Source organism: Brienomyrus brachyistius, chromosome 22 (genome assembly GCF_023856365.1).
Source record: "Brienomyrus brachyistius isolate T26 chromosome 22, BBRACH_0.4, whole genome shotgun sequence".
Lineage (NCBI taxonomy): Eukaryota > Metazoa > Chordata > Actinopteri > Osteoglossiformes > Mormyridae > Brienomyrus > Brienomyrus brachyistius.
Genome location: NC_064554.1, coordinates 17688786 through 17712786, shown reverse-complemented (window position 1 = coordinate 17712786; position 24001 = coordinate 17688786). Strand labels below are relative to the sequence as shown.

The 24001-nt window shown below is 42.8% G+C and overlaps 2 protein-coding genes across 2 annotated transcripts in view; both read right to left on the bottom strand.

Moving 5' to 3' along the window:
- LOC125718454 (hemicentin-1-like) overlaps positions 1-23786 on the bottom strand; it is a 67984-nt gene extending 44198 nt beyond the window's left edge. The window contains exons 1-5 of the mRNA XM_048992310.1: positions 23681-23786; positions 18295-18561; positions 17743-18084; positions 16710-17219; positions 13750-13980 (exon numbers count right to left, since the gene is read on the bottom strand). Of these exons, the coding sequence (XP_048848267.1) occupies positions 13750-13980; positions 16710-17219; positions 17743-18084; positions 18295-18561; positions 23681-23771 (1441 nt within the window). The 5' untranslated portion in view covers positions 23772-23786. The remainder of the gene's footprint in view (positions 1-13749; positions 13981-16709; positions 17220-17742; positions 18085-18294; positions 18562-23680) is intronic.
- Positions 26-7668, bottom strand: LOC125717791 (hemicentin-2-like). Its single transcript, XM_048991062.1, has 5 exons — positions 7372-7668; positions 3155-3418; positions 2590-2952; positions 1958-2200; positions 26-1022 (listed from the first exon to the last, which is right to left on the bottom strand). Exons 1-5 carry the CDS (start codon positions 7448-7450, stop codon positions 907-909), a joined length of 1065 nt encoding a protein of 354 aa, XP_048847019.1. The 5' UTR covers positions 7451-7668; the 3' UTR covers positions 26-906.
- Positions 23787-24001: the final 215 nt, after the last annotated feature.

Sequence of the window (24001 nt, the reverse complement as noted above, 5' to 3'; positions counted from 1 at the left end):
GCATCAACAAAGGAAATGTACACAGTTCTGTTCAAATTCGTTTTATTTTCAATGCACACACATGTTCACAAAGTTTGTTATCCTGTTAATCTCACACTGTTATATATGGTTAGTCAGGCAGGAGAATCAGCACAACGTGGAGTGGGGGGACACAACCACAGAGATCATCATCACATCATGTTATATAATTATGAAATTAACCACAAACACCACAATCTAGGTTGCATATTTGAAAGCACAAAAATTCTAGTTGCAAAAATACCCTTCTTCCTCAAAAGTACCTTTACTGTTATTATTACAGTGTAATACAACAAGAATGCACCCAACTCTCCATTTCCCAACCGCTCATCCAGCTAGATTCTCTACCAGCACCTCTAAACATCAGTCTACAGATCACTGGGTTAGTGCAATATAACATGTGGAGATCTTACTCCTAAGTGCAGTATCACGTGCAGATACATGTCGCTCCTGCAGGATCCAGCAACACTCTGTCGACTGCTTCAGCTGACTTTAGTGACGGGCATTTGAAGGATTTTATGTGATACACGAGGCTTGAAGGCTCCGGGTTTGAAACACATGCAGGGTTTTGGGGAAGAAACACAGGTTTATTGCTGGGGGTGTAACATGGACACGGAGGTGCAGCTTTGGGAAGGAGACTCCGATCAAGGCAAGACAAATGCAGGTCGTGGAACATGGAGTCTCGCTTTCAAACTGCAGTCAGAACCGCAGCAGTACTAGGTGTACGAACTTAACAGGATCACAAAGTTCAGAAGAACCTTTAAACAAAATCCTGAGCAATTACAAAATCCTTGATATTGTATGAAAATAGCTGTTTATTTTAAATCTGATTCCCAATAGTGTACCTTCAGTCTCACGAAAAATGAGGTCATTCCTTGGGTTGGCATGTCAGATGACTCCGTTCCTCCTAGATCTCCAGTATTTTGAAAATCCAAGAAGGATGAGAACTACAGCCAAAAGTGCTCCTATTGTAATAATAATCCAGAATATGTATTTTGGAGAATCTGTGGAAGGAGGTCAGGGTTAAATCATGTTTGCACAGTAGCACCACAAGCACTGCATCAAAAGGTAAACAGGAACGAGATGCAATAGTTTATAATAATTCCTCAGCCCTGGAAAATCCCAGAGCTCGCAGATCTCCCAGCAGACTGGCTCTGTCGAGTGTGACTCAAGCTAGGGGTCAAACTTGGCGTCATAATAACTATCAAAGCCGTCTCCAGCAAAATGTCTGCCGGTGTGATTCTGCATTTAGTTCTGTTTTAAAAGCTTTTGTCCAATGGCAGCTAAAAGCAGCACGTGCCGAGTCATCCAGCACAGACCGTTGTTTACTTGTCAAGGGCTGACTGAGGGGACTGGAGGTGCTTTGAAAAGGAAAATATGATCAGTGTTTACAGGAAAGTAGGAAACCTTTAGCTGAACTTGTCCGGTCGTCTCTCTTTCCTCAAACACACAGCAAACTGCTTTATACCTGATAAATCATGGGGCTCGTCTCCCAGCCCCCACTTCACCCCCCCCCCCCCCAAAACATCCATTCCATCCCTGAGGTTCACAGCCTCTAATTTAAGTTTATTTATATCAGAACCACAAAAGACCGCAGATCTCTGATTACTGGAGGACTAACATATTGATTAGTCCTCAAGTTCACTGTTTATCAATTAAAGACTAGTAATTTATTACATAAAAATGAATTTAAACTGCAATTTTAATTAATTTAAATTTCAATGGGAAAACCAGTTGCTTAATTTTTTTCCCACTATTTTAACATAATTATTCCTAACAGTTTGATTAAACCCCAGAGAATATACTAGAGAATTATAGTGAATATTCAGATAACAAATTTGCAGTTATTTTAATGAACATTGTAATTCCTGATATGTGTTACAAAGGCAGCAATAGAAGAGGAAGCAGAAGGGAAAGGAAGTCAGAACAGGTGTCATACCTGTAAAAACCACCCGCACTGTTTCTTCATGGATCCCTACAGAGTTATTTGCCCTGCAGGTATAATGTCCCTCATGATCTGTCTCAGTGATGTTGTAAATGCCGTCCTGTGTTGGTAATCGCCGGCCGTTGAAGATCCACTCAATAACCGGGGGAGGATTCCCTTTAGCGCTGCAGTTTAACACAGCAGACTTACCACGGATTACTTGAAGCTGTGCGCCTATTGGTTTAATAGTGGGTTTATCTGGTAAAGAGAAGAGAACCCAGTATTACTGACAGCATGGCTACAAAATCTCAGGCGATGTAAATCCCCAGGAAGCAGGTATGCGACAGTCACCCAAGGAACCAAGAGCAGAATCTCTTTATGATGTAGCTGATGCCTCAGAAATCTCCATGCAAAGAGCCACAGTATTAATCCCAGTGTTAATGACGATAAGTGGAAAATCGTGGAAGAACATAAGAATTATATTTAATATGAATTATGCCAGTGAACTATATTTGTCTCACTTGCACATTATTTTGCACAAAAATAAACCAAATGTAAATTAACTATTCATATCTACAGGCAGCAAAGATTATTGGTGACAGAATTTAAAATGTGTGCAAAGAGTTTTATGCATAGGCAGGACTCACAGTGTACAGTGATACTGAAGGGTGTTGATTTCACTGCAAGGGGGGGTTGTGGTCCTTCGGGTCCCAGGTACAGCTCTGCCCCACAGCAGTATAGCACTTTATCATGAGTTCTGTTAGCAGTTCTGTTGACAGTGATCAGGAGGGTGGAGGACACACTCACAGGTTTCTTTTCGCTGTCAGTTTTTCCATCTTTTATGACAAAGTCTCCGTCTTCACGTACCAATGTGTCCCCTTTGTACCACTTCACAGTGAGGTTCTGAACAGGAGCGATGTTCTGGATCTCACACTTCAGCTGGTACCAACTCCCCTCCACCACGGAGTCAGTAGAGTTCATAGAACTGACAGAAACACTGTCTGGGGGATCTGTGAGGGAAAATGAGGAGCATTATTTCTCAAAGGTAACAAGAGACAGCTGTGCCTTATAGGGACAGAGACACACAGAGACATCCATGCCTTACAGTGAAATATTCTGCTGGGTTTTACTGATGTGATGCTCAGGTTGAATATTTCCCAGCTGTATGAGAGCTGACAGCTGCAGTAGCTCCATCAGAAGAGACACACTTACTGTATACAGTGACTGAGAGACGTTCTTTACATTGAGGTTTTCCTGGACGGTTTGCATAGCACAGAGGCCTTAAGTCCCAGATTGTCAGACTTTCCACCCTCCAAATGAGAAACTTCACACCAGGTGTATTAGGTACGTCATCTACTGGAGCTGCCCAGCCCATCCCCCTGTGATCTGTGGACATGGTGCAGTTCACTGATACTGGGTCTCCATGTCTCACCACCACTCTGGGAGGATGGAGCTCAAGACAGCGATCATCAGCAGCTGCAAAGGCAAAAAAAGTATAAAATACAATTTTAATCATCTTTATATTGTTCTCCACCTATTTTTTGCTATGAATTTACAAAAAACTGATCAATGATCAAAACCCAACTTATGAGTCCAGCACTTTGGGGGCAGTCTGTGGCTCCGCAGTGAACCTGCGATCGGACGGCTGCCAGTTCAAATCACATCTTCGGCAGAATAGTCCACTGGGCCCATGAGCAAAGCTCGTAACCTCCTAAAATGCTCCAGGGCTCCTGATCAGCGGCTGAAGCATGGCCCTCTAATGTATCTACACTAAATGGTCAAAAGCATGTGGACACCAACATCTCCAACATCTGATTGCAAACCCAAGAGTATCACTGTGAAGCTGGTCGGCCCCCGTGCTGCTGTAATAGCCTCTGCTGTTCAGGGAAGCCTTTCCATTAGATGTTAGGACATCGATGCTGGTATTTGCCGCCATTTAGGTTAGGGATTGATCCTGGGTGATCAGGTCCCCTTCTGTGAGCTCGTGTGACCGACCGCTTTGCAGCTGAACTTGCTCCCAGACCTTTCAACCTTCACAATCCCCTCATTCGCTGCGGACCAGGACAACACTAGCAGGCAAGATGGTACCTTATTGTGGGGTCAAGCAGAAAGTCACTTATCTATTCTGTACAACCATCCATTCTGCTTCAAAGGTTTGTAGCAGAAGATTGCATGACTGTGTGCTTGCCTGTTCACTCGTGTCAGCAATGGACCTGGCACTTACTCTAATTAATAGGGGGCATCTACATACTTTTGCCCTTACAGTGTATGTGTGTATGTCTCAAAGGAGTGAAGGTCGGATATGCGAAACGAAGCATTTCAATGTGCCACAAATCATGCAAATGGCAAACAATAGCATTTGAATGTACTTTTAATCTATTTCCATAATATTATGTCATTTAACCAGGCCACCTGTGAACTGGAAACTTGGCACAGTAATCTGATCAAGTGGAACGTATAAGTCTTTCTATTGTTTTGTATAAAAAGGCCTCTACCTGGGGACTACTGCTCCACCAGAGTTCCGTGTGCGGAGTTTGCATGTTCTCCCCATGTCGTCGTGGGGTTTCCTCCAGGTTCTCTGGTTTCCCCTCACAGTCCAGAAACAGGCTGAGTCTAATTGGAGTTACCAAATTGCCCATAGGTGTGTGTGTGTGTGTGTGTGTGTGTGCCTTGTGGTGGGTTGGAGCCCCATCCTGGGTTTCCCTGCCTTGAACCCATATCCTCTGGGATAGACTCTGAACCCCCAAACCAAGAATAGGACCAGCAGTTTCAGATAATGGATGGATGGACTGGGGACTATTGTCGTAAATCTGTGATTGGGGTAGTAGGGTTAGGGTTAGTAATATTAATGGGGTCACCTGTGGGGCCAGGGTTTGAGTCCTTGCCATGGCTCCATACATGTGCAGCTTGTATGTTCTCCACGTGTCGTCATGGGGTTCAGTGCTCCAGGGGGGGTGCATGAGTGAGTGGTGTGTGTGACTGTGCCCTGCAATGGGTTTGTACCCCATCCTAGGTTATTCCCTGCCTTGCACCCATAGATTCCAGGATAGGTCTCAGAAGATAGATACTAACGGGGAAGTACCTGCTCATTCCAGCATGATGCTGGGGATCTTTCCTGTCTGCTGCCATCAGACACAACACCAGCCATAACATGTCAGGCAGTGACTCATCTTTGTAACAAAGAAAATCCACTGCTATCTTATGTCTATTTTACCATCACTTATTTATTATTACTCTTCTCTGTGAATATTTATTTTGGTAATATTACAATATTGATTTCTTTTTAGAATAATAAATGCGTACTGTGTATTTTTTACATTTGCTTGCACACCCCTTTGCATGCATGCACTGCGTGTACCGTCTTTTCACTTTGGCACTGTACGCATATCTTCATCTGTGCACCACATTCTCATTGCTGTATTAACCAGATTTCCGCCCCCCCCCCCATAAGATCAATAAAGCAGGGTTACTATATCAGGCGAGACGGAAAAGACGACGTGTCCGGGGATCAGAGTAACAATGAGCTTTAACGTTCACCAACCAGTCAGGTATTAATGAGTTTTCTCTGCCCACTGTACAATGAAAATTTGTGTCCGGGGAAACTGCGCCGAACTGCCAGTGTTTTCCGGAGGTTGACGTCACTCGTGAGCAGTGTAACACATAGCAATGTGCATATCCTTATATTTTACATTTACATTTACAGTATTTGGCAGACGCCCTTAGCCAAAGCGACTTACATAAGTGCTTTGAGACACTGCGGTGAATTTTTCCGATACTAGGTCAATAAGGACCCAGGCTATGAATACCATGTATCTGAATACTCTGTTGAGAAAGTGCAAATTTATTTATTTATTTATTTTTAATACACACACACACACACACACACACACACACACACACACACACACACACACACACACACACACACAAGGAAAAAAGCTGAGTAAGAATACAGAAGTACAGAAGTAATATCCTTTCATTTTTAACACAAAAGCATGCACAAGCCTTGCAGACACTGAGTTATGATACTGAGTGGTTGCCGTATATTGAAAATTGGTGCCTTTTCCTTCACCTGGTTCTCCACTGTAACATGCAACACTGGGTCATACGGGTTGCAGTGCTATACCTGGAAAAACAGCTTATTTTTGATAAACTACCCGGACGCGTAAACAGAGGCTCAAAAAGAAGTTGTGTTCGGGGAAACCTGGTTTTACAGCTATTAATCCTTTAGTGTGTTGCCCCTATGGCATGAAATATGCATACAATGTATTAACTAATAACTGTTAGAGTGAAGCAGGAGCAGAGAGACACGGAGTCTGGCTTACCGGGGAAACACGCTTTTTATTGGTAGCCCTTAAAAGGACTACATCAGGCACCCAACGCGCACCGAACCAATTACACATAAGAAACCCAAATTTGTCAAACGCCGAACCGCCAGATGCACACATGGTGGGAGATTTACGTAAGCTAATTACAGACGAGGATCGGACAGGGTACACACAAGACTCGGGCAAACACACGCGCGACAATAATGAAATGCAGCCATTAACATTAACAACAACAACAACAATACAGCAAGGGATATTTACAACTGCACGCGGGGCACATACTGGGACACGCACCCCGCCGGTGCTACAATACTTTTACTGTACTGTACTGTAAAATAATCAATAGGCTACCGTGCATTGAATCCCCTTCGTCTCTCCGGGATCTCATGTTCACAGAGGAAAAAACGCCCTTATCGATACGGCTGTCCAAAACACGCCTCAGAGAAATTTAGTATTATTAAGTGTATTCTGCTCTACGTCAATGTCCAGAGCTTTAGTTTGGCTACTGTAGACTACTACGGAGAAACACAATTCAAATCAAATAAGTTCAACTGAAATACCCTTCGAAAGAGACTTTGATGGAATGAAAGATAGAAGAATTTTGTTCATTTCCTAGATAACAGTGTAAAATCTGATTGTTCTTTACACGTTTCCAGAACTACTGTTATACCTTTTAGGAACTTAATTCATTGAAGAATGAAAAGCCCTTATTCACGAATTTAACGCATAGATTTATTGCAGGAATCTGCATATGAAAATAGCAGGTTAAAGCGGTGGGAGGTGATCGTAGAAAGCAGTAGAGCAGAGCGCAGATATCAGAGATATCCCAGAACGATCGGGATCGTATTTCCGCTAACAAAAAAAATCAGTTTCACTGTCGTTTCAGAAATTTCTTTAGAAATGTTATCAGAACTAAAGTCTGTTTATTTAATCGAACACGCAATTTAGATACATTTGACATGTACTGCATTTAATGTAAGACTTTCACTTTCTGAAGGCTCCGCCAATAAATAAAATAAATTAGTCACGTACTATAATGAACATAAAAGATTTGCAATGGCTGATCTCAATGACCCATCGAAGCCTCGGCGAAGGTCCTACCTGTGAAGGCGCAGATTGCGGCGACAAAGACGAGTCTGCGAGCGGCGAGTGTGGGCCATCTTCCCCCGTCCATCGCCATTAAAGCACTGTTCCCTCTCAGCTATCGCCACCCTGCGCTGACGAAGGGAGCTATAGGGAGTGTCGTGACATGGCGTGCACTTATTATAATTCTTTTCGCGGTTTATGTGGTGAGAAAGCGTGCATCAACAACTTCCTTCCACAAAAACCGCTCGTATTTGAATCGAAGCGGTCGCAAGGGTGTCGCCTTTGGTATGAAATGTAGGGATTAATATTGTAGGAATGCCAGGAGTGTTTGGGGTGGGGTGTGGTTTTCACGGCTGATTTGATCCCCACCAGTGTTAAAACCAAATTTATACGATCTTGAGTGGTTGTAGTTTGTTTTTTCCCCCTCACATGCAGAATTTTGCATGTCTTGTCCATGCAGAGCGGCATGACATTCTCCAGGGTATTTGGTGAGGGATGACCAAAAACTTTCACTGTCTGTCCTTCTGAAATAATTAGCTGATCAAATGGACTCCCTCAAAGACTCACCTTTCACATTGACTCATTGGCAGTGAGGAATAACTGCAGATGTGTTCAATTTACTGGATGTGTACAAAGAATGTTGTTAAAATGTATGATGCTGTAAAATGTAATACTGCCCTTATATAAGAAATGGTTAAAGAGAATTTTGGCAAGGCTAGTTTCACTACCTGAATATGGTTTGTTCTAGGTCATGAAACTCTTTTTGACTCTTTTGCGAGATGAGTTGCATTGTTTTGGAAAAAGTTCCTGAATGTTATTACCAGTAGATGTCAATTTTGTCTGCTAGTGACCCTTTTGATGAAAATTTTCATAAACTTTCTGCCTTCTGTCCTTGATTTTAAGGCTGTCTGTGATACACCAGTTGTTGTGATGGTTGAAACTGTCCACCTCTGCTGGCTGTCCTCTCCCAATGTCTTTATCTCCTAGCGTGTTCTCCTGGATGCTGAGGGGCTTAATGGGCTGAGTGGGTGGCTGCAGTTCATATTTCCCATTAATTTCCGTGGGTTCATGTCTGGCCAGAGTTCAGCACTGCCTGAGGCTAATTCCACAGCAACTATGCCAACTGTTGATAGGAACTCACAAAACGTGGAGAAATAGCAACACTTGGCGTTCACACCCCAAAGTACTGAAGTACCAAAAAATTACTCCTATTGGTTTGGCACTTATGTGCTGGAACTTTTGGTACTGGTACTCAACTGGAAATCAATGGAAAATTAAAGTACCAAAAGTATGGGACGAGAATATTAATGTCATCATCCTGTTTTCAGTGCACCATCACTATTGCTATCAGTGTTAGTAACACACTATAGTTTCTAGTTTCTACTATTAATATATATCACCATATGCAAAAAGGCAATCTGTCACTGTATGCCTTTACATTTCTATACTGTATTTTACGTATATAGAATCAATGCACGATATGCATTTTTAAAATTTAATATTAAATATCACTCAGGGAATTGCAGATTGGACATTTTGCTGTACTTAACTGTAATATGGTGACAAATTCATTCCGCTCTGTTCCATAGTGTCTCCCTATCTGTTCACCGGAGTATGTGGCATGTATGCACATGCATGGCATCGTCGCACAGGCTGACTATGAGGTGACGTCATGAGCTGCATGCGGGCAGCGGGGTGGGGTGTGGCTCTTTGGACAAAGCTGGAAAACGGCAGCACTATGCAGTCACTGGGGGATCCTGGGAAGATCGGTTTCCCATTACATGACACCTGCCTTGGAGGATTAGTTTTTTTGCTAGAGTGTGTGACTGGATGGTATTTCCCAGCTCTCAAAATTCTGTAATCTGGCAGCCCTTCTTTAAAATGGCTGTCTTTGGGACTAGTTTGGCTCTCCCCACCTAATGAACCCAGTGCGCTCATAAGCTCCCCTACACCTCCTCCGATCCCTGTGTTTGGACGGGTTTTCTCCTGCTGTGTGTTACTGTATAAGTAACGTGCAATGGACTGCCCAGCCACTCTTGGTTCCCCCTGCATCGTCCCCAACCTGGGGTCTGCTGCCTCTAGTGGCTAGTAGAGCAGTTGCAGGAGGTCCACGAAAACACTGCACAAGTACAGTGTCGGTTTGACCATCTGCTTTATGTCACCCCCCCGCCCCCCAAGCAAGTAACTGTCTGATGGCCCAGGTCAATTTTCATTTGGGGGTACCTCCTTCAAGTTAGCAGTGTAACTAAACAACACTGGTGTCACAGATTACTGAGCACTGCTATGAGATCTTTCCAGACATGTGATAAGATGGATAAGACGTGTGGGATTTCTTCAAGTAGCAAACCCAGAAAATGTTTCTTGTCCTTTCCTGGATGACCTGTCCAGGGGAAATCATTTCAAAATCTGGACTTTTGCTAATAAAAGCCATAAAGCCGTAGCTCCAGTGATGGTGGACGGGAGGACTGCTCCGCAGAGGTGAAGTCCATAGGTCAGTCAGCCAAGTGTCATGTTGCCCATGAGATTCACATGTTTCAGCCCATGTTGTCATTTCATGGCCATAAGATGCGAATGTCACACGCTGTCAAACACCCAAACTAAACAAAGGCAAAATGCCCCCCCCCCCAAATCCTCTGCAAGTTTCACCGTCGGAAATACATGCCAGTTATCCACACCACAAAGGAGACCCCGCCTTTTGTTGACAGTCGACTGCTTTCCTCAGATTATACTTCCTTTTTCTCCCATCACCCGCCTCAGCGTTTTCGCCGCAGTTAGGGTGACATGCCTGCTACTCCGTCCATACACCCCGACCAACTCCCTCCACGCTGGCAAATCAAGTGACAAAGTCTGGAGCAAAAACAAGTGAACGGCCACGGACCAGTCGGCAACTGAAGAGCAAACTTCCCAGAATTCCAGTGGAATCAGGGAGTTGTGGAAATGTTCTTTGAGGAATTACATAAACACTGATGCAGTGTTGTTTCCCTACACTGTAACATATAATGAGGGAGCCTGACTTTAGATAACATCTGGACTCATCGCAAAAAAAAAAAAAGGGAGAGTTTAAAACTAAAGAGTGTTAACAGGAAGAGACTGATAACATCTTATACAGCAGCTTAAATAACGCCCCCCCCCCCGGTCCTTCCTTCCTTCCTAGGTCTTTTCCTTAATAGAATTTCCATAAAGCCCTTAAAAACCTTGTTTCTAGCAAATGCGTGTCAAAAGTACCATTAGATGGGAGGTTTTCTTTCTGCTCGACTTACACACTCTTACCATTGTTAACTTGAAAGCTTCATTCACTTACTGTCACACAAACAGTTCAAGCTGTTAAGTGTCCAATCTGGATTACAGGGTGACATGCAGGAATGCTGTGTGACTCTTACTAAAATAAAGGACATTAACGCTGTATAAAAGGGAGCATCAGGGGAACCAAACGAATCAGGATTTATGAAAAAAATTAATATTTATTACAAAAATAGCACACATTTTTTTAGATTTTGTAAAATTGGATTTGTAACATTCTGATTAAAAAGTACGAAATAGCGCGTGTTTTGCGAACATTAATACTTTTTGGTTGTGGTCTGTGTGACATCTGTCTGCAAGTCTCTGCTAGAAAACATACAGGTAGACAGACAGTAGCTTATTTGAATCTGCGGCAATAATACAGCTGGATGGGTTAACGGTTCACACCAGGAAGGTGAGTTGGAAGTTGGTGGGGACCTGATTTACAAAGTGGAAGGATGAGGCAGGAGCCCCATGCAGTGTAAATATAATGAAAGGCTATATCTAGTGGACACAAACGCCTCCTGGGACTCTTCAAGTATCACTGGAACAGTTAGTGCATAACATGGGATTTTACTCCATAGGCAGATTACCTCCGAGTCTTAGGAAGCTTCCTGAAAATGCAGGCTGTAGACTGGACCATATGAGGAGGACAGGTTTGAAAAAAATAATAATAAAAATGCCTCGGGGGGGGAATAGACACTTTGTACAATCCTTCATAAAATTTGGCAGTTCTTGAAATAAAATATACTCTCCAAGGTGTGGAATTTGCAAACTTGGTGGGTAAGTGTACCATCTCCTGGCTGGGCACTTTTTACTTCACTTCTGCTTGCTCTCCCTTGCATTTTACGTTGTTACACGAGAATAAAAGTTTTTTTTTTTTTTAACAGATAAGGTGATGTGAATAGGCCCCGGGTCCACAGTGACATCCCTGGGTTATTGTGGGACAAGAAAGCACTTGCCAGTGGGACAATTAGCAAACAGGCTCCGGAGAAAGGTCGTCACAAAACAGGAGCAGGTCTCTCTCTGGAGGAACAGACCATAAGCTGGTGTCTCAGACCCAGTGTAGTGTATCAGCGAGGCCCTGTGCAGTCTGCCACAGGTCCGCGGAGAACAATCCGCCTGAAGTGAAACAGGCCTCGGAAGCCCTAAACGCAGATTTTATCCTCTGGCAGCCTGTTCATCGGTAAGCTGCTGTCTTTGCCATTCTGGGCCACATGGCCATTCTGGGTGTAGAACTTGACACTCTTCAGGTTGTACTGGCCCATCTTTTTGTTCTTGTAGTAGATGGAGTATATTACACAGAACACCAAGGAGATGCCCAGCACCAACACAACCAAAATGCCAGCGATGAGCGGTATGTAGTTCTCTGCATTAGACAAAAAAAAAAAAAAACGCCATTATTAGGTCACCCACATCCAGAGCTTGGCGACCCAGTGTTATTCTTAAGGAGAAAGACGTAATATATACATTAAGATACAGGCATCTGAAAACCAAATGTCAAAAAAAGTTTACGGCTATTTCTTTGCGTAGAAGAGTGTAAATATTCTAATATCGGTTTTTGTGACCAAATGGAAAAACGACAGAATAAAAAGTAACAATAGTTCGATCTGTTCTGCAAAAGTTACAAGTCTTTTGTTGGAAGGCTAGAAGGACACAGCTTAGGCTCTCAAAGCAATTTCATCACCAGCTCATGTAATTCATTGAATTCGTTAAACAATCTGATGAGGCAGTTATTAGCGAAACACTATATGCTGGTTATCAAGTCGACATATATGTGGGTATACTGGATGGTTTGACAAACAGAACTGCCATCCATCAATTTAATGTTCATCAATTGCAAACAAGCAATTTTATTAGTGCAAATTAAGAATTATTAATTTTTAGAGGAAAACCAAAAGTTAATTCCACTTTGGATTATACACTACAGAATACACTGGAGAATTATGGTGAATATTCAGCAAACATTTGGTTATTTTAAAGAGAATCTTAATTAAAAATCTGAGATACATTGCAAAGACATCAAGAGAAGCAGGTGAAAGAGGAAATGGAACATAGAGAAAGTCATGACGGGTATTTATTAAGTGTCATACCTGTAAAAACCACCTGCACTGTTTCTTCATGGATCCCTACAGAGTTATTTGCCCTGCAGGTATAATTTCCCTGATGATCAGTCTCAGTGATGTTGTAAATGCCGTCCTGGGTTGGTAATCGCTGGCCGTTGAAGATCCACTCAATAACAGGGGGAGGATTCCCTTTAGCGCTGCAGTTTAACACAGCAGAATAGCCACGCAACACAAGGAGCGGCTTGTCTATTGGGTTGATAGTGGGTTCATCTGGTAAAATACAAGAACACAAGAGTCACATTTAATATGAATTATATCTGCAAACTAACGCTTTGCACAAACGTACCACCTAAATAAACCCAATGTGAAATTAACTATCCAAATCTACATACAGATTATTGGTGACAGAACTTAAAATATGCTCAAATTATTATGCATAGGCAGTACTCACAATGCACAGTGATATTGAGGGGTGTTGATTTCACTGAAATGGGGGGTTGTGGTCCTTCTGCTCCCAGGTCCAGCTCTGCCTCACAGCTGTACTCTGCTCCATCATCAGCTCTGCTGGGGGTGATCAGGAGGGTGGAGGACACACTCACAGGTGCCTTTTCTCTGTCAGACTTTCCATCTTCTATGACATAGTCTCTGTCTTCATGTACCAATGTGTCCCCTTTGTACCACTTTGTAGTGAGGTTCTGAACAGGAGCGATGTTCTGGATCACACACGTCAGCTGGTACCGACTCCCCTCTACCATGGGGTCAGTAGAGTTCATAGAGCTGACAGAAACACTGTCTGGGGGATCTGTGAGGGAAAATGAGGAGCATTATTTCTCAAAGGTAACAAGAGACAGCTGTGCCTTATAGGGACAGAGACACACAGAGACATCCATGCCTTACAGTGAAATATTCTGCTGGGTTTTACTGATGTTTTAAGGTGATGCTCAGGTTGAATATTTCCCAGCTGTATGAGAGCTGACAGCTGCAGTAGCTCCATCAGAAGAGACACACTTACTGTATACAGTGACTGAGAGAAGTTCTTTACATTGAGGTTTTCCTGGACCTTGGTTTGCATAGCACTGAGGCTTTATATCCCAGATTGTCAGACTTTCCACCCTCCAAATGAGAAACTTCACACCAGGTGTATTAGATACGTCATCTACTGGAGCTGTCCAGCCCATCCCACTGTGATCTGTGGACACAGTGCAGTTCACTGATACTGGGTCTCCATGTCTCACCACCACTCTGGGAGGATGGAGCTCAGGACAGCCATCATCAGCAGCTGCAAAGGCAAAAAAATAAAACAACATATAGAATGTCATTTCAATTATCTTTTTATTGTTCTCCACCAATTTTTAGCTATGAACTTGCTAAAAACTGGTAAACACTAATAACAACAACAACAACATAATTGAAATAAACATTTCAAAGGCCTTATCATTGAGCCAGTCATCCATCCATTTTCTGCACCGGATCCAGGTTATTGTGCTTGTTAAAACAGGAACACAATTCATTTGCTTTAGCCAGCATGGGGTGATTCTGGAAAGCTCCATGAAATTTCGGAAAATCACACATATTACGTTTCACAATTCAGTCAGCTGGTGGCAGGAATTCCTAAAACTATCACACCCTTTTTGATAGGAATGGCCGAACAGTGTGGTTTGTGGGTATGGAGGAGCCCATTGCAATGGATAAGTAGCTCAGTCTTTATCCGGAACTGTAGACACAAATCTTTCAGCAGTACGTGAGAACCTGATTTGACGCATCACAAGATGATGGTAATGGTAGTGAAAAGTTACGGAAAGTTCAAAATGAACGATAACATCTTTATTTTATACTGTTTATTTTATTCTCGTGACCGGCTTGAATACTTTTAGTTTGGTAATCTATTAAACAGACAATTGAACAAGTACGATCAGCCATAATATAACCCGTCTTTATGGGTATAAACATATATGTTTATATATGAAACGTGTTATGTAAATTGCGATACAACGCGAAGTGCAGCGGGCATGGGGAAATTACAGGATATCTACATAACTAAGTGGAAACGTCGCTGCGTATACGCTAAGAAACCCACATAATCACACCCACACTTACAACTATACACCCGAATAATGTTATAATATCCTAATATTCGGAAAGCTACAAAATCTTTGTGATGGTGGATCGTAATTTAAGGTCAAACTGTACAGAGTTAAAAACGAAAAATCTGGGTCTCCCTATCGGTACTAAAACTCCTCTTCACGGGATGAAACGGGAAAGTAAACAGTAAAAAAAAAACATCACATGATAACCTTACATATTAAGTATCTGTTTTACGCATAAACATTTAGAGTTTTCGAGCTAAATCACATCTGAATAGAGGACGCCTCTCCAGCTTAGATGTATTAAGCTACTGTTATTTCATAAACATTCCTATCACGGTTGCATTTAAAGTTGTAACCGGGCAAAAGCCGCGATCTTGGGGTTCGACGAGAAATAACATTACGTTTAAAACAGAAATTACATAACTAAAAATATTAAGCGAAAAACACTGCTGGTTAGCTACAAAAATAGGTCATCGCAGACATACTTACTAGATCCAGACTCATGGAGAAACAGCTGTGCCACAGCCAGGAAGACCGGGAGAAAGCGGTTTATAACTTCCATCTGGGAAAACTGGGAATACAGCGAGTCGCTTCACTTTCCAAACGCGCTTAAGGGCTCCCGTGGCTGGATCTCTCGGATATCGGAGACGGCCGCCTTAGCACTTCCCTAAAGGCAGCCTCAGAGGACGAACACCCGGCGATTATGAGGCGGAAACGAAGCGACCCTCGTTTTTCATTCTTCCCCTTCGCAGCGGCTGGAAATCACCTTCCTTCCTCGCGTGCTCATATTAAAATACTTTATTTCACAAACCCGCCCCTTTGTGGGAAGTAACTTACTTCCTTAAAGGGTTCAACTGCAAATCCCACACGCAGCTCGCTCATTATATATATAAAAAAAGAAAAACGAGAAACTACCAAACGATCAAGCACGACTCGTCCTGGGTAGGGAAGGTTCTTAAACAGTTGTCAGATTAAATTACGAGGTACGGCTGCTAGTTCAACCCATATATTCTGGTGATTTCATGCGCTATTATTATCTTTTTCTCTTACTCGGGAACATGACTTCAGCTCGCCTACCAGTGTGATGTGATTAATGATGGTGGGAAATCACTATACAGAGAAACTGTACAGTGACGGAGTTCTTGTAACTGACCAAGAACACTGTAAATAAAGGAGCCATTGGTTGCTACAATGGGCTGGTTATGTGACCCTCACGGACGACCAAGGATTCAGCATATTCATTAAACACCTGCTTTCACAGTCAAGCTGCTTGTTTTTCATGTAGTAGTCCTTGAATGTGTCTAATATCCTTTTACATTTTCCTTAATTTGATGTGTTTATTACAGAGGTGCAGGTCTGAGGAACTGCACATGTATGTTTTATGGAATGCCCCGCTGCTATACCCTTCATGTACTGACAGTGAATCACACACTTTATTTGCACAGTGTTGCACATATCTGATATTTTTTTCAAAATAGTTGCCTGTTCCTTAATTATTCCGTATGTGTTATATTGTTATTTTATGTCATTATTGCTTTCACTGTTGTTAGTATGGCAGAGCTGAGCACCTGACATTTCATTGCATGTTGTGGCCTCACTCTGTATCTTGCACATGACAAATAAAACTGCTGTTTCACAGTAATATTTCATAGTATCCATCCATCCATCTTCTGAAACTGCTTTTCCTATTCACTCATACACACCTAAGGGCAATTTGGTAATTCCAATTAGCCTCAGCATGTTTTTTGGACTGTGGGGGGCAGCCAAAGTACCCAGAAGAAACCCAACAACAACACAAGGAACACATGCAAACTCCATACACCTGGAACCATGGCAGGCACTCGAGTCCTGGACCCAAAGGTAAAAGGTAACAGTGCCAACCACTGCGTCACCCTATGCTGTAGTATGACATCAAATTTACCTGATTTTTTACGCTGCGTTGGCAGTACTGATGGGACGAGTGTGGTACTGTTGTTGGTCACGGTGACAAACGCTGTTGTTGTGTCCGGTAGGGGGCTGGTGCTGGTCATGGTGACAAACGCTGTTGGTGTGTCCGGTAGGGGGCTGGTGCTGGTCACGGTGACAAACGCTGTTGTTGTGTCCTGTAGGGTGCTGGTGCTGGTCACGGTGACAAACGCTGTTGTTGTGTCCTGTAGGGTGCTGGTGCTGGTCACGGTGACAAACGCTGTTGTTGTGTCACTCCCCAGCCTGTTGGTAGCAGTGCAGTTGTAAACCCCTTCATTGGCAGACGAGGCTTCTCCGATGACAGCAGTGCTGTTGCCCCATGAGCTGGTGATCCTCACATTCTCAGCATCTCTGTAGCTCCATTGGATCTGAGGAGGGGGGTTCCCCTCGGCGCTGCAGGGCAGAGACACCGTCCCACCCTGGGGTACAGTCACACTGACGTTCCCTTCTTTGATTACTGGTGGGTCTGAGGGATAAAAACATAAACTAATATAAATATAAAGAAATACAAATCTGTAACTGAAATAGTAACACTCAGTGAGGTCACTACTTCATCCATTTAAACTGTTGAGCAGATTATGAAACACAGGAGTGTTTTGGGTGGACGGCGTGGTCCCACCAGTCCTGGTACCCAAGCGCAACCGATCAGAAGCTCAATCTGTTTGTGTGTGAGGGAGAGAGCTGGGGAAGCAGCAGGCTGACTCCCTGCTGGCATGGGTGCATGTTTAGGGTGGGGAGCAAATTGTGTGACTGAAAGTCACTGGCCAGGAAGCCATATTCCTACAGGCACAGAGTGATGCTGCTGCTACAGGCAGCCAATGATAAGATTTATACTACAGGTATTTCAGGAAGAGACGGACAATTCTGACTCTCACTGCGATGTTGCTGATATAGACTGTAGTACTTCGATTCCTACAGACACTGATAATTCACTCTGAATAACATGTTATAATGTTGGTGACGCAGGCTGACTGAAGTTAAATACTCACAGTGTACAGTGATACTGAGGGGTGTTGATTTCACTGCAAGGGGGGGTTGTGGTCCTTCTGGTCCCAGGTCCAGCTTTGCCTCACAGCTGTACTCTGCTCCATCATCAGCTCTGCTGGGGGTGATCAGGAGGGTGGAGGACACACTCACAGGTGCCTTTTCTCTGTCAGACTTTCCATCTTCTATGACATAGTCTCTGTCTTCATGTACCAATGTGTCCCCTTTGTACCACTTCACAGTGAGGTTCTGAACAGGAGCGATGTTCTGGATCTCACACTTCAGCGGGTACCGACTCCCCTCCACCATGCGGACCATAGAACTGACAGAAACACTGTCTGGGGGATCTGTGAGGGAAAATGAGGAGCATTATTTCTCAAAGGTAACAAGAGACAGCTGTGCCTTATAGGGACAGAGACACACAGAGACATCCATGCCTTACAGTGAAATATTCTGCTGGGTTTTACTGATGTTTTAAGGTGATGCTCAGGTTGAATATTTCCCAGCTGTATGAGAGCTGACAGCTGCAGTAGCTCCATCAGAAGAGACACACTTACTGTACACAGTGACTGAGAGACGTTCTTTACATTGAGGTTTTCCTAGACCTTGGTTTGCATAGCATTGAGGCATTAAGTCCCAGATTGTCAGACTTTCCACCCTCCAAGTGAGAAACTTCACACCACGTGTATTAGGTACGTCATCTACTGGAGCTGCCCAGCCCATCCCCCTGTGATCTATAGACACAGTGCAGTTCACTGATACTGGGTCTCCATGTCTCACCACCACTCTGGGAGGATGGAGCTGAAGACAGCCATCATCAGCAGCTGTGAAAAACAAAAAAAATAAAATAAAAAAATGCATAGAATGTAATTTCAATTATCTTTTTATTGTTCTCCACCTATTTTCAGCTATGAATTTGCTAAACCGATAAACACACTAATAATAATAATAATAATAAAAATAATAAACATTTTAAAGGCATAATGAGCTGGAAGCAAAAGGTGCTCTATCATTGTGCCCCTATAATAAATGGACACAATTGTTCATAATGTTGTCCAATTTTGCCAACATCCTTCCTGGTTGCCTCCTGTGGGTCTGTAATGGAGCTGGACTTTGTGTGCAACACTCTCAGAAAAAAAGCTTAAAAATGCACACTTTTGTCTGTCACTGGGGCTGCACCCTTGCAATGGTACCTTTTAAGGTACAGAAATGGACTCTGAGGAAGATCCCAGAGGTACAAACAGCATTAATGAACTATCATTGGCACAGAAATGTTCCTCAGAGTCCATTTCTGTACCTTAAAAGGTACAAATACCTGCAGTGAAGGGTAAAATTGGCAGACCCTTGAGGGTACAGCCCCAGTGACTACAATGCCTCCCTCCGACATGCCTCACCCCACCCCCAGCCACAATGCATTACGAAGTAGTAGAAGTGCAGTGCTGTCTGTTTTTTTAACTGCATATATATATCATAGACACTTTTTTATTGATTATCATTATTATCATGGAATATATTATTCTGTTGTTCAGGATTCTGTTTGTGCATTGTGTACTTTGTAACGTCTTTGAACTCCATTTACTTTGTTTGCCCTACGTGTATCGCCCTTGCTCCTCGTCTGTTCTGCACTTTATGTATGTTCTTCTGTGTTCCACAGTCCTTGCTGCCGTTTGCACAAGAATGTCGCCTTGAGATCAGTGCAGTTAATCTGACCTGATTAATTGATACTAGCTCTCTATGCCTCAGTAGCAAATATACAGCTAAAAGGGGCAGAAAATATCTTCTCAAACCGTACATGATCTCCGCTACTAGGTTTCCATGTTTCACCACCACCACTCTTTCCAAGTAATGTTTTAACAAAGTAAATTTTTCATCAACCCCAAAAAATTTAATGTTACGAAAGTAACCTAATGATCAGCAGTGTGTAGCCATAACTGTCCGGTTTAAATTACTTTTCTGATTTTTCTACAGGAATTTCATCAGCATTTACTTCATCATTGTAACAGACCAGTGCCATTTTGTGTTTCACATATGACTTACTGTCCATGAAACATACAATGACCTTGCTGTGGTAATATGCCCTACAGTCTTTAATCTATATTTTTAACTTCTATTAAGGATTTTTGTCATGCCCTACACCAGGGGTGGCCAAGCTTACCCCCAAAACGCCGGTGTGTATGCAGGTTTTTGGGATAACTTGTAAGTCAGCTGTTCAAACCCAGGTGTGAGGACTCCTCAGCCAATCAGTCCTCTAATTAGTGACCTAATTAGGGAGTTGCAGCAAAAACAGTCATACACAATGGCCCTTTCTGGATAAGACCATCCACCCCTGCCCTACAATGTTAAATGTTATTAGTCTTATAAGGAGGGTGATTATTGGTTACATAATAATTATTATAATGCGTAATTTCGACTATCAAGATCATTTGTTTGTTTGTTTTTTTATTTATTGATTAGTTATCCCAGGGGCGGCATGGTGGTGCAGTGGTTAGCACTGTTGCCTCACATCTCTGGGTCCCAGGTTCGAGTCTCCGCCTGGGTCACATGTGTGGAGTTTGCATGTTTTCTCCATGTTGTGTCGGGTTTCCTCCGGGTACTCCGGTTTCCCCCCACAGTCCAAAAAACATGCTGAGGCTAATTGGACTTGCTAATTTGCCCGTAGGTGCGCATGTGTGAGTGACTGGTGTGTGAGTGTGCCCTGCGATGGGCTGGCCCCCCATCCTGGGTTGTTCCCTGCCTCGTGCCCATTGCTTCCCGCGACCCAGTAGGATAAGTGGTTTGGAAAATGAATGGATGGATGGATAGTTATCCCAACCACCTACCCCCTTTTTGGAGGACAGCTTTATTATAATTTACAGTACAAATTCAATACAATTCATGCCAATGTACTTTAAACGTCCGTTGTGCAACAACACAGTGGGAGATGCAAAGGGAATGTGGTCAAATATGTTCTCTGTCCTCAATTTCAGATAAAAGAACAGAAATGACTCATTGATAAGACATTTGTTTATTTTAAAGAGTTTCATCTCAGCCTGCACGTCATCATTAAAATGTGTGCAAGCTTTTCATTATTTATTGACAGAAAACAATGAGACGTATTTTTCAGACCTAGTTAAGGAAATCCGATAGTCGAATTCCACTGCACCCCTGCGGGGTGGAACATAATGGGAGTCATTCAAACGGGGCTGACCTTTCAGTTCAGTTTTTGGCTGTTTTAAATATACCTCGCTGAAAATATGCACACAATGTATTATCACACCAGTTACGAAATCTCGTGTATATAGAATGTAGCTCTAAGTTCCTGAAATCTTTCTCTTTTTAATTATTTGTTTGACACTTGAACAGTTTAATAAAACGGAGAACGCACGTAAGAAAAACCTATTCAGCGCAAAAGAAGCTTAAATCTTACAGCCGCTGCAAGACAGATATTCTCAGTCAGTGATAGGATGCAAGATTTCAGGAGGAAAAAAAACACATAAAACTTACCAGCCAGGAAAATGATAAGAATGATAAGTAACAGCCAAGTTGGTATTGTTTCAAACATCACGTAAATTATATTCGGAAAGTTGTACTTAAGTATAGCGGTCTGCCCGGGATCTCCCCTCTACTGCAATGTGGGGGCTTCTTATCGTTAATAGCATGGAGTGGGAGGTAAGGACTAGAGTGGCAGCTCTCTAAACATACCCCTTAGCCTTCCTCCTATTAATAAGAGTGGGAGTTCTGTGATGTGTATTCCAGTAAATTCTCGGGCATTCTTTATATTCCAGTTACAAATTTTACACTATTCCGAAGTGCTCAATTGAGTAATGCAAAAAAAAAAAAAAAAAAAAAAAGTTTGCAGCTTATTCGGTTCCGGCATTTATATGCAGGTAACTGTATAAGTGCATCGGCTCATGCCAGCACGTGGCTCCGGTCTTCAGGCTCCGTCGCAGGGTTACATGTCCGGCTGACCTAATCCGTCTCAGGTCCCCGAGCGGAAAGCAGTAAAATGGCAAAAACAATAGACCAGTTATCGTGCTGAAAAAATGGGCCTCATAAAAGTTAGAAGTAGGTGCCGTGCTGGGGCAGTCCTGGTTATCCGGTGGGGTAATGGAAGATCATAACCTTCAGTAAAGCCGAGACGTCGATGCAAAGCACGGGGTGAACGCCAGTGACCACAGCAAACAGCGAAGGAGCTAATACGCAATTCCACATCCGACATTGGGGTGACAGTGCTTCATAAACAGCTCATTGTGCGTTCTCCACCCCGATGATGGAGTTTCAACCGAAAATAAATACTGGGGTGTGTCAATTCACCGCAGGGTGAGTCTAATTTATTAAAAGGTTTGTCAGAACCAGCCCTAAAACCAGTCAGTTTTCTTCAAATAGTGTTTTTAAAATACCGTGTCAGTTACACAATAATGCAGTATAAGTTCAGTGGATAACATTTAGGTACGTTACAAAAAAAATGAGACAGTAAAATTAAGACCTGCATCAGATAGAGTGTAAAGAAACATAAATTTTGGTACCAAAACCACCCCTCTATGTTCAGTATTAAGGAAGTTATGACAGTTTTAATATTCGGGGAATGGCTAATTTCCATGTATCGTCTTTGCATTAGAATAACACAAAAGCTGTGATCAACAAAAGTGAATTCCATGACTTAATGTTCAATAACTTCCTTGTGAGTTGAGATAACTGAATGACACTTTCAATAGAGAAAGTTAAAGAGAATCAGATAAGACACTAAAGAATTAAGTTGGATATCTATTTTTCCTTTTAAAATTAACTAATTAGTGTGACGGACAAGGCTGAAGATGCAAAAACGCAGTGACATGGAGCAGTATTGCATTTCGTGACAAGAAAAGTCACCAAGTAAGTAATTGTCAACTTAAGCAACATGCTTAAAATACTTTCGCAGTTTTGGGTGTCGTGCTTGTATGTTCTACCCATGGCGCATTTCTGTTAAGTGAAAAAACAAAATACATGGCAAGTGCCATGTAATTCACCCATTGTGTGGGCACACTGTGATCGACCAGCATCTTGTGCAGACTGGTCCTCTGCTGTGGGTGCTGCCCACATCCTGAAATAGTTCCATGTTACTCCACTGAACATCCTCTCCGCTTTTGTCAGGAAATGCCTCAGTAAGCGTATTCCCGGTGAATTCCTCTGGTTTCCACCGGTGGAAACCGTAGCATTCTGGAGACCACGTGACATTATCATAAAGGAGATGGCATAACTGGCGCAGGAGGGAAGAGCTGAGCAGCCAGGCGCTGTGCTGAATCATCTGTTTTATGATTTTCAGCCATTAAGCAAAAACCCTGTTACGCGGTCCGTAATAAGGAGGGTCACCATCACTATGCCAATATGTTTAATGGTAACTGAAAACTTTAGACCTCAATTTAACTAGTAGAACACAAAAGTTGAGATGAGCTAGGAAAACGTTAATTAAGTTTGAAGGTTCTTTGACCTTTCATTGTCACGTAACATGGCAGAAAATTCTTATTTGCCTGCATGCAGTAGACAAATCCAAACCCCCCCACAAACAATAAATAACAAATAACGGAGAATAACACCAACAAACACTAAGCATGTATACATGCAGGAGGTGACGAAGCCTCTATAGGATAATGCTAATGGAAAGACTGAAAAAAATCCTTCTGATATGTGCTTGCTTTGAGAAGAAATAGAGAGGGAATGGGAAAGATTTTAAGGAAGAGATAAGAGAAACAGAGGTCTGAGGTTGAACACAATGAGGACTAGTAAGGAAAAGCTAACAAACAGTTACATTCCAATCACATTAGCAGTTTGGTTTGTCTTGGTTTCTCATGGACCAAAAACATTGTTCTTGGTAAGAATGTCTTGTCCTAACAGACACCCAGAAAAATCCAATATGTGGTGTTATAAGCTGATATGCACTGCCTGACACAAGGCATGACATTAAGATGCACATATACAAATACTTACATACAGTCTCTCTCTCTCTCTCTCTCTCTCTCTCTCTGATATACTTGGGTAATTCAAGAGGGAATGTTTTTCTCTGTGGGGGAGACCACATCCCAGAGAAAGAAACATTCTTTTCATATCTAGCCAAAGCTTTATCTTAACTAGGCCCTCATATCCTAGCAACAGTGTATCTTAGCAACAAGGTCAAGGGCAATGAATGACCCAACTTAACATATTTTGGATATTCACCCCCCCCCCCCCGCCCCACTACTACCACCACCCACCAATCCTGCGTTCTGTCTGACCTGATTTAAGGAAAAACGACCCAGCTGTGGGGGTGCG